Raw genomic sequence first — 11,443 nt, 5'->3', positions numbered from 1 at the left:
CGGCGCTCATCTCGCTTTACTGGCCGAGGGAGCTGGCGTACAGCTTCTGGGTCATGTGGCCAGTATGACTAAGCTGCTTCTGGTGAACCAGAGCAATGCACGGAAACACCATTTACCTTCCCACCGGAGCGGTACCTATTTATCTACTTGCACTTTGTGCTTTTGAACTGCTAGGTTGGCAGGAGCAGGGACCGAGCAACGGGACCTCACCTCATCGTGGGGATTCGAACCGCCAACCTTCTGATCAGCAAGCCCAAGGCTCTGTGGTTTAACCCACAGTGCCACCCGTGTCCCATTTAGGTCTACCCAAAAGAGAGAGAGAGAGATCGGAGAGGGATTAGGATTTGTTGCTAGTTCCCAAACTTCTAGTAATTAAGTGAATACCTTGCACATGCAAAAAGCTATTAGCGATATGCATTACCCTTGCTTAGAGCAAGCCAAAACTTTGGAAGTAACCCTCCCCCATATAATTTTTACCACCTGCAACTCCATAGGGATAGCGTTCTTATGGAGAAAACCAGGAAGTCCCACAGGCAGATTAACTGTTGCTCACAGTGCTTCTACAACACAGCTTTGGTAAGTGTTGCATGCTGTCATTAAGAGTTAAGTGTTCCATGGGAATGTTTAAAGAATGTTGATGTGATATGGTGAGGTGTCCTTTCAGAGTGGTGGGGTTTTCCTTTGGGCACTCTGCCAAGTCAGATAAATAGAAGAGGACCATTAGCTACTGCAAAATTAGCATGCAGGTGGTGTGTTGATGCCCTCTATTACACACAACTATCTTCCCCACCCCCCAAAATATCTGGTCAGGAAAGCTTTGCCAGGTTTTGGTTGAAGTTGTGTGCCTGATTACTTGGGTGTAAGCCCTGCTGATACAATGAGACTTACTTCTGAAGTCAATAGGCTAGGATTTTACCGTTTCTTGGTTTATATTACAGTGGTACCTTGGGTTAAGTACTAAATTCGTTCTGGAGGTCCGTTCTTAACCTGAAACTGTTCTTAACCTGAAGCACCACTTTAGCTAATGGGGCCTCCCGCTGCTGCCGTGCCGCCGGAGCATGATTTCTGTTCTCATCCTGAAGCAAAGTTCTTAACCTGAAGCACTATTTCTGGGTTAGCGGAGTCTGTATCCTGAAGCGCATGTAACCTGAAGCGTATGTAACCCGAGGTACCACTGTACTGATAATCTGGAGTCCGACCCTATCATTAAACAAACTTAGGGGTGGGTGAATCTGCCCATTTCACTTTCTCATTTCTCCAATCTTCATCTCAGCTCTCCACATTTTCACAGCTGCTTGCAACTTTAAAAAAAACCAACAACCCCTCATGAAAGTCTGCCAGCTTTTTAGTGTAAATCTCTCCTAAAATTCTCATTTTTGCTCCCATACAAAAATACAGCCATTTGACTAAAATGCACATTTTTTAAAATGCACTTCTTCCCAGTACAGTGCATTGTTGTTTTCTGTGATATATGCATTTCTGTGAGTCCTTTCCTGAATACATGTTCTTTTGAAAGACATTATTTGGTTGGAGAGCTGCACTGCAAAATTCGAGAAATCTGAATTTCAAAGGATAGCTATAGTTTGCTTTGTGTGTTGGGTGTAGAAGCTTCTTATTAAAATTCAAAAAGAATCAGAATTCTCCCCCTCATCCATAGATTGAAGGAAGCAATAACCTCAGGCAGCTAAACAGGTCATGAAAGGGCAGCAGACTTGTTAAGCACATGATGATAATGATGACTGAAGTACCGTATTGCTCTTGTACCGCCAGGGAGGGAGAGATAAAAAGGGGTTTGTGTGATCATCTGCCTCAGGGGTCAAATAATCTAACCTGCCTTAGGTACTATGCACCTTGACTTGGGAGAAGGAGCACCATTTACTGCCTGGCCCTACTTAACTTTGCTATCAGTGAAAGACATAGTGTTTGTTGCCTTCACTGCTCTTTGTGTTACCAGTAGTACCTCTAGCAATAAAGCAATAAAGGGCAAGTGGGAGCTGTAATGCTGCAGCAATCAATGCTCCTGTTCAGTGTTCCATTCCCTCCTTCTCACCCCCAACTGTTTACCAGCAGTCTGTGCCTGTGCTGGGATTTTTCTTTAAGTTAGGGTTCCACTCCCCCAGGGTTGTTTCCTCCTAAAGCCACCCCTCCCCAACCCACAATTTCTGCAAATCTTCACATTCCCCCCAATCCCATCAATTACCCGCTCTTGCATGTGTGGAATTGGTTCAGCTACATAAGGAGAGTTGAGTTTGCCCTTAGTATTTATGATGAAAATACTACTTGTCGCAATGCATTTTATCACATATGAACTGAAGTTGGGCTTAATGCAGATGACGTTGGCTCATCAGTCCAAAAGGTTGATGACCCCTGCTTTAAAGGAGCAAACAAACAAAACAGAATTGGCCCAGACATTATCCAAAGGCTTGATGCTTTGTTTTCTCTCTCTCCCCCTTCCTCTTCCTAGTCCTTTCGACAGTTTAAAAACGGCTTGTCAGACTGCTTTCAGCTCCTCAAACTTTGGCAGAAGATTCTAAAAGACATTGGCGGAAAGTTTGGGACCAGCGTCGGTTCCTATTTCGTGTTCCTGACGTGGCTCCTGACGTTCAACGTTTTTTCGTTCCTTGTGAACTTCAGTTTTATTGCGATCCCTCAGCTCATAGCAGCGAGAGCAAATAACCTATCATTCCTGGGGCTGGAGTTTTTCACTGGAGCCGTAAGTGCGTTTTTAAAACAGTAATAGGTTTCATATGGGCTTGTTCCCCACCTCCCAATAATTAAGCCTTGTGCTACAGAGGACTTCTAAAATATAGCTTGCCTAAAGCAGAGCTGAACTACATTTTTGTGTAATGGGAGTGGTGTTGGTACCACATACAGTGGTACCTTGTTTTGCAAATGTCTTGGTTTGCATACGTTTTGGATTACAAACACATCAAACCCGGAAGTGCGTGTCCCAGTCTGCAACCTTTTTTTGGATTACAACCCTTGTTTTTTGTTTTTGTTTTGATTATGAAAAAAAAAATATTGGAGGCCCCATTGGCAAAAGTGTGCCTTGTGTTACAACCTATTTTGTTTACAAATGGACCTCCAGAACGGATTATAGTTGTAAACCAAAGTACCACTGTACTAGTGGCGGAGACAGAGACCAGGTCTAAAATTGACTGGACCACAACTCCCCCCACAATTCATGCATTCAACCAACCAACCAACCAACCAATCTCATTTGGTCTCCTTCTCACACGCACTTGGAATGGGGAAGGAGGAGGAATCTGTCCTCAGATTCCAAAGTAGACTCTCCTGATCCCTTTTGAATGGATTTTGACCTGGATTGGATCAATGGTCTACTTCAGTGTTTGCAGTCTGGCTTATTCCATTATAAGTTGGCGCAAGGAGGACTGCACACTGCATCTGTGTCCCCCCCCCTCCATTTCTCCCTTTAAACCTTCTGAAATTCTGTATGCAGCCACCCACAGCCTGAGCAGCTAGCAGTTGGGTTTTCTTGTGAGCAGATGCTTTGCAGTGCAGTTACAGCCGTGCTGTGTTCTAGACCTCTGGCGGAACTCCAAAGCATTTCTGCTGAAATAATTTTATTATTTATACTCTGCTCATCTGGTGGGGTCTTATTTCCTTTGTCCCATTATCTTGCTCTTCATAATCTGGACTCTTGTGATGTAGTGAACAACCCTTTTGCAAAAGTGTCCATGCATTGCTTTATCACTCCAGGGGTGAGGTCTCCAACTCCCATCATCCCTGACCATTGGTTATGCTGGCTGGAGCTGATGAGAGTTGGAGTCCCAACATCTGGGGGGCCACAGGCACAGCCACAGGCCATTCCTCTTTATCCTCTCAGGGACATGTCAATGATATAACCAATGGCGTGTGTCATAGTTTTTCATGTTACAGAACAGAACAAGCCCTGCACTGTATGGCATTCTCAAGTTCATGACTGAAACCTTTTGTTAACCTGCTTAAGCCACATTTATGTTTCTTTTGTTTCAGGGTTATTTTAGCGACACTGTGCTCTATTACGGTTTTTACACCAATACTACCATCACTGAAAACGAGAACAACTCTTCATATTACATGCAGCTGGCCTATATTTTCACCATAGGAATCTATTTTATTATCTGCTTCTTAAGCTTGCTCTACAGGTACAGTGATACTTAGATTTCTTTTGGATTTAAAGGTGACTCTATGGGGGGGGGGGAGATTGCTCTTTAAAATATTGTTGAGTGCTAAAAATGATCACTTGTTTGAAAGCTGATATAATACAGGGATGGGAGACCTAGTGATCTTCCAGATGTTGGACTCCAACTCCCATGAGTGCAAGCAAGTGTGACCAGTGGTTGGGGATGATGGAAGTTGTAGTCGACAACATCTGTAGGGTCACAGAATAATCCACCCTCTCTTGCTGCTTCTCTGCTCAAAATGGCCTCTTGTGTCTTAGTTTTGAAAAGGAAAGAAAACAGCCATCTGTACTTCACTACACAGTATCACCATCAGCCTTCCAACCTTCTGAGTGAACATAAGGGTTGCCAACCTTTTTAGGCCCATGGGTGCATTTGGATTTTGACGTGAGTGCTGTGGGTGCCGCCAATTTTATGTAGACAAAATGGCACCGTTCAAGCATACAAGGGGAGGTATTGGCAAACGTGAAATCCCTGAGGCATGTGTTTGTGTGTGTGTGTGTGTGTGTGTGTGTGCGCGCGCACACACACACACACACACACACATATATATACATAAAATGTTAAGGGGATGCAACAGTGACCACACAATGGTTCTATCTCTCAGGCGGCGGCGGGCGGGGGACACAGGAAATTGAGCAGGGATGGAATGGAGTGTCCTGGAAAAGGGTATGACTAGGTTTCCCTGCAGCAGGAGTACTTCACGCTGCAACATTTGTTGCAGGTCCCACTTTGTGCGATTGACTGCTTTTCATCTAATATTTTCTCTGCTTCCCTCCCCGCTTTCATACAACCGCTGATACATGTTTCACTTTTCATTGTAGCATGGCAAAGTCCTTCCGCAACAACTTTGCTCATCCCCAGATGTACGCTGGAAATGCTGCCAAACTTCTCTGTGTCTGGGACTTCAGTATAACTAATGAGAAAGCTGTGAAGCTGCAACAGAGAAATCTCAGCACTCAGATAAAGGTATGCTGTGAAATGCACTTCATTCAACTAATAGAATTTGCTGGTTTGCTGAAGGTCATTGACTTAGACAATGGTCATCAGCTTACAGTCATTGAGGATAAGGTTAGGAGGTTAGGATAGCTATACACAACATCTGGTATCTGAATTCCAGTTGCTGGGAATCACAAGTGGGGAGAGCATTGTTGACCTCAGATTCTGTTTGTGGGATTCCCATGGGCAACAAGTGGGCCACTATGAGCATGGCTGGCCCTACCTGTGTGAGTTGAACAGAGTTTAAAGTCCCATCCTTGGCAGCAAAATTAAAAGCATAGGAATTAGGCTGTAAAACCTTGTTTTTGAGCAAGTCCAGCTATGAAGTAAGCTGGCTTTCCCTCTCTAACCCTGAGGGAACAAAGAATCAGGCAACAACCTGGGAAGTAAGTTAAAAATATAATTTACTTACAATCTTGCATTGGTTCACAGCAATGGCAGCAATAAAAACTATGCAGGCAAAATACTTATATTTACAGTGTAACCAGCTTTAGACATGTGCCTGGAGCTGGAACAAGTGCATGCCTGCATCCAACACTGGTCAAAGGAAGAGAAAGAGGAACAGGAAGTACTACATGCTCCTTCCTCTTCTGGGGAGGAGGGGAAGTGACATCATACAGAACCCTCTCTACCAATTTTATTTCTATAGTCTGAGTATCTGCTGATCAGCAGTACAGCTGTGTGATGCTAGCCCCTTCTCATTCTAATTAGCAAGAATATGCCTTTGGTAGGTTTGGCTGCTAATCTCCCCTAACCTTAACAACCATATTTAATTGTTCCGGCTTCAGGAGACCTTGTCGGAAGTGAATACTGAATATCTGAAGCTTTCTCAGCGCCAGAAAATTAACCGGCTCTTCATTCACCTGGCGGCCTGGGTTGTGTCGCTGTTAGCGACAGCTGGTTCATGCGCTGGCATTTACTACTTCTGCCTCATTAACTTAAATGTAAGGTCCTTTGATTTATTTCTTAATACATTTTTTTCTCTGCTTATGCCTTTGTATAATAATATGACCTGCCCTGCGTTTCGCTTGAGAAATAAGCGAGTGTGCTCTTACAAGGCTGTGTGCTCAGAGCAATGAGGGCTGCTGCCTGTTGGGACTGGTGGGGCAAGAGGCAGGGACAGCCACTGCCAGCCAGAGTAGACAACACTGAGCTAGATGGATGAATGGTCGGACTTGGTATAGAGCAGCTTCCTATGTCCCTATCATCTCATGCTTAGCTCTGCCCCATGGGTGTGGCGTGGGGCAGAGCCAAAAGTGCTCCCCCAGGCCTCTCTAAGGGGCAGCCCTTGAGACTCTCCCCATGCCACAGCCCCGCTCCAGCCACATTTGTCGCTAGCTTGCATTGCACCCTCCCTGCGTGTAATTGCCTGGCTGGAATGTGTCCTTGAACTCTGAAAATGCCTCTTGCTTACCTGGAGGATAGAGAAGGGTGTGTGAGCATGTACAGAAAGCAGCCTACAGTACAAAGGTGACATTTCCATGCCTTGCAAGGGGATGTGGTCTCTGGAAGGTTGCTAAGAAGGGAACACAGCCTTCCTTCTGAGCTGAAAAGGGTTGCCCTAGCCCTGCTTAACAAATCCACACCATATTCTGGGCTCCTTGTAGGACTAATAGCCTGCTTGATCTTAGTTTTTGATTTGTCTGGTATCTTATGGCTGCTGTTAACTTTGCCAATTCTATAAATTCACTAAGTTTACATATCCAACCTTCTTTTGTAGGTATAATGTCTCCTTTCCAATTCCTGGCAATAACTATTCTGGCGGTGGCGTACAAAAAGTTTCTTTCTTTGCCTGTGGGATAGCTTTCCCTAGTATCCCTAATAAATACACCTCTGGTTTCTTTCCTATGGAGATTTTAAACATCTTTTTAAGCTCTTCATGAATACTACCCCAAAATTTCTTAATTTTATTGCAGCCCCACCAAATATGAAACATTGTCCCTTCAGCCTTCTCACATTTCCAGCATAGATTGGACTTTAACATATAGATCTTGGCAAGTTTAGATGGTGTCAGGTGCCACCTATAAAACATTGTCATCATGTTCTCTTTGATGGTATAACAGGCAGTAAACCTGATGTCTGAATTAAGTAGCTTCTCTCTCTCTTCTCCCTCTCCCAAAGTTACTTCTTGACGAGAGTAAAAATGAGCTGCAAAGGGAAGCTGCTACCCTGGTGTTGCCCATTGTGGTGAGCCTACTCAACCATGGTGTCCCTTTCTTCTACTCCTCCTTTGGCTTTGTTGAAAAATTCACTTCTCCCCGAAACCAGATCTACACTGCTATTGTCAGGTATTGCTGCCTTCACACATGCTCCCTCTCTCCCTAAAGTACCATTTATTTAGTCCAAGTTCAATAACTAGATCAAGATTGAAAGGCTCACAATGCAGCATCTTCACTGAAGCTAAGCTGGGTCTGGTTAGGGCATGGCGAGTGACTCCATAGGAACCACATCTGTGAAGCCTTGCATGAGAACCTAAGGAGAGCCCTGGTGGAGCAAGCCCAAGGTCCATCTAGCCCAGTGTCCTGTTCTTGCCGTGGCCAAACAGAGGTCAACGAAAAGCCCACAAGCAGCATCAGAACACAGCAGCACCCTCCCGACCTGTGATTCCAACAACCTGGTATTCGGAAGCATCCTTCTTCCAATAAAATTGGAACATAGCCATCATGGCCAACTGGCCACTGGAAGCCTCATGCTCCATGAATTTGTCTAATTCTCTGTTAAAGCCGTACAAGTCAGTAGCCATTGCCAGTAGCGAATAACAACACTAGCATAGGAGGAGTTCATTAGGAAATCATTTTATGGGGTGTGTGTCTGAGGCTTTAAGAGAAATCCTGCTGGATCAGGCCAGTGGTGCATCTGGTCCAACATTCTGCTGCCACAATGGCCAGTCAGGTACCCATGGGGAGCCTGCAAGCAGAGCAAATGATGCTTGCCACACTTGTGATTCCTAATGACTTTTTTTCCGGAGGCTTGCTGCCTCCAACCGTGGAGGTAGAAATAGCCATGGATAATAGCCTTATCTTCCTTGAATCTGAATAACCATCTTTTAAAGATGGTTGTGAATTCCACAGTTTCATATTAATCATAGAATCATAGAGTTGGGAAGGGACCCTGAGGGTCCTCTGGTCCAATGCAGGAATCTCAGCTAAAGCATCCATAATAAGAATAATAATTTTATTATTTGCACCCCGCCCATTGGACTGGGTTGCCCCAGCCATTCTGGGCGGCCTCCAACAAATCTAAAAGCGTAAAAAGACATCAGATGTTAATAACTTCCCTATACACTCACTCTCAGACTAGCCTAACTCACAGGGTTGTCGTGAAGGTGACATGGAGAAGGGGGAGGACTGTGCATGCCACCTTGGGCTTCTTAGAGGAAAGGCAGGATATAAATGCAATAAATGAATACATTTTCCGAAAGGGATCTGATACTGCCCACAAGTACTTTTCTTGTACTGTGTCCCTCTGCTGAATTCTGACGGCAATTGCTGCCCCTCTGTAGGAACGTTATTCTGAAAATATCAATCGTTGGGATCCTGTGCTACTACTGGCTTAACGAAGTACCTGCATCAAAGGCAGAGGTAAGGTTTTTCCAGTTTGCTTCTGCACTGCTGCGGATCTTAAGTATAAGAAGATAACAGAAACTTCCCTCACACCGGTACCTTGTTCTCTCAGACAGCAACAGAGAGGGTAAAAATCTTGGTTTTGGGGCTGCATCACTTCAGGCTGGAGGTGGAAGCTGGCAAGCTTGAAGGCTGCTTCACAGGGGAGAAAGGCCATATCCTATCCTTCTTTGAGCCTTGGTGTAATGTGTGAATGGGGATTCTTCTTCTCTTGGGGGAAGCGTTATCCACAGTTGGAGGTGATATAGTCCAAGGCACTTGCTTACCACTGCCAAGGTGAGCTGTAGGCAGCTCTTAAGATGGGCATCAAAAGATGTGCCTGGTGGTCACAGCCGTGCTGAAATGCACCAGAGCTTCTGCTGTATGTATTACACTGCACATGATCTTAGCCAAAAGCCTGAGAAGCAATATTCATTCATTTACTTGCTTGCTTACAGCATTTATACCATACCCTGTAGCCAAAAGGGTGATCAGAGTAGCATACAAAAAAAATCACTTCTATGATTGTCTCTGCCTGCAGGCTTACACAGGCATATTACAGATAGCAAGGAGATGGAAAGTCCTTGTATTTGCCAGTTGATTGTTTCTCTCTGGCACACACTCATAAACTTTTTTATTTTCTTTTAATTAGTGCTGGGAAACTCTGGTTGGCCAAGATATCTACAGGCTGCTTGTGGCTGAATTCATTTGCTGCTTACTAGGATCTTTTTTTGGAGAATTTCTGCGGAGGTACGTGCATGGATTTTGCATTTGTACAAGGAAAATTCCTGTGCTGTTTCCTTTTCAGTGTTGCTAAGGGGATCCTTCCATCCTGACATACTCCTTAAGTTCTGCTTAACCTCCTTGCTCTTTCACAACTGTTTCGTTTTCTCCCGCAGTGCTTCTTGGCATCGCATAGGTGGGGCCTGCAACAAACTGTCACAGCATGAAGTGCTTCTGTTTAGTATGCCAGGTTGTGAGTGTATGACTGTCTGTACCTGTGAGAAGACATCTGGCTGCTCACCATGCAGCTGATTCATTGGGCTCTTGGCTACTTTCCCAACTTGGGCATAGGGTAGATATATTGGAGGTTTGCAGGACTGTTGGAAAAGTCTGGATTTTCGAAATAATTTTGTTCCGCTTTTAGAATCGTTGGGACCAAATGTTGCAAGAAACTTGGCGTGCCAGAATTTGACATTGCTCGAAATGTTTTGGATTTAATCTATGCACAGACTTTGACATGGTGAGTAAAAATAATCTTACCCATAATATCTCTGTGAAATACAGAGCTGTGAAATGTGTGGCCCTCCAGTTGTTGTACTAAATCTCTCATCACCCCTGATACTGTTGGTTGGGGCTGATGGGGGTTGCGGTCTAACAACATCTGGATGGGCATGGGTTCCCCAGCCCTGTTGCAGTATTTAGATACTGCCTGCACATTTCATGAATTGAAAGGAAATGTCTTTGTTTTTAAGCCTCAAACTGTAACTGTGCTCAGCACAAACCCTGCCTAGACCTGAATCCCTGTCATTTAGCAAGCTTTTATCCACTCTGGAGGGCCTTCTATGAGGGTGAATTTACACCCACTGCTGTCAAAAGGAAATCACTTATGACCATTTTTTTACACCGACTGTGGGGAGCTAAATCTAATTTTTCCTGGACTTGGCCTCAGACCCTGAGCTGCTCTGGTAAGCCTTCAGACTTCTTCAGGCTGAGGTCTAGCAGCAAGTCATGGTCCGAACCAAATGTTGTGGTTGGTGGTTGGTACATGCCTGTAGTCCTAACCTAGTTTTCCTATGGTTTAGTTATAGTATACAGTACAACTGCTAACGTGGTTTGAAATAAGGCTTTCGACTTCCTTTTAAATGTTGCTAAAACGATAAGAGAGGGATAGAGAGCAACTTATTTCATATTCTTAATGTCTTAAATTATTTCCCCCTATTTAATTGCATGGATGTTATATATCCAAGTCATATTTACTGGGGGACCATTAGCTGAGACATGGGTGGTCTCACTTGGACACACAACTGTTCGTCAAACCATGTCCGCATAGTGGGATGCCTTCTGTTTATACCTTGTGTTGTGTAAAGAGAAGCTTTGAGATGATTTCTTCCTGCCCCTTTTCTCTCTCTTCTGTAGGATTGGTGTCTTCTACTCACCTCTACTTCCAGCCATTCAGATGATATCGTATTTCATAATCTTCTGGGTGAAAAAGGTACTAGCTTCTCAGAATTCCATGGATGCCAAGATCCAGGTTTGGGGCAATTACTGTTTGGTGAGAGAACCCCAGCAGAGATTTAAAATAAAAAAAAATGCAGCAAAGTAAGATGTGGAAACATTGACCTTTAAAATATGCCCTTGTGAGTTCCAAAACGTCCCTCTTCCCCAGCATAGAAGGCTTGATTACCCAGTCCCTTCCTGTGTGAGGTAAGCCTGGCAGGACATCTTACTCTATGGTCTTAACCCCTTCATGCATGAATCAGACTTAAGCATGTTGGTTATATGAGGCTGGTTATCCCTGTTGGGATTTGAGTACCCACCAGCTGCATGGTAGCAGCATATTGTTTACATCATGTGAAGTTTCTGATGTTACTGAGCGTGAGACAGGATGTCCTACGCTGTTCCCAGGGTTGTGTTCTCAGTGTAACTTGAGACCTT

General features: G+C 44.5%; 1 protein-coding gene across 1 annotated transcript in view; it reads left to right on the top strand.

Moving 5' to 3' along the window:
• Nucleotides 1–11,443, top strand: part of TMC5 (transmembrane channel like 5) — a 32,954-nt gene that overhangs the window by 14,455 nt on the left and 7,056 nt on the right. The window contains exons 6-15 of the mRNA XM_083474600.1: nt 434–576; nt 2,465–2,713; nt 3,997–4,148; nt 5,009–5,153; nt 5,972–6,127; nt 7,305–7,471; nt 8,686–8,764; nt 9,438–9,535; nt 9,933–10,028; nt 10,925–11,000. Coding sequence (XP_083330726.1) covers nt 434–576; nt 2,465–2,713; nt 3,997–4,148; nt 5,009–5,153; nt 5,972–6,127; nt 7,305–7,471; nt 8,686–8,764; nt 9,438–9,535; nt 9,933–10,028; nt 10,925–11,000 — 1,361 coding nt within the window. The remainder of the gene's footprint in view (nt 1–433; nt 577–2,464; nt 2,714–3,996; nt 4,149–5,008; nt 5,154–5,971; nt 6,128–7,304; nt 7,472–8,685; nt 8,765–9,437; nt 9,536–9,932; nt 10,029–10,924; nt 11,001–11,443) is intronic.

The sequence above is a fragment of the Podarcis liolepis genome, assembly GCF_965112155.1.
Source record: "Podarcis liolepis genome assembly, chromosome: 14".
NCBI classification, from domain to species: Eukaryota; Metazoa; Chordata; class Lepidosauria; order Squamata; family Lacertidae; genus Podarcis; species Podarcis liolepis.
This window is presented reverse-complemented; position numbering and strand designations above follow the sequence as displayed.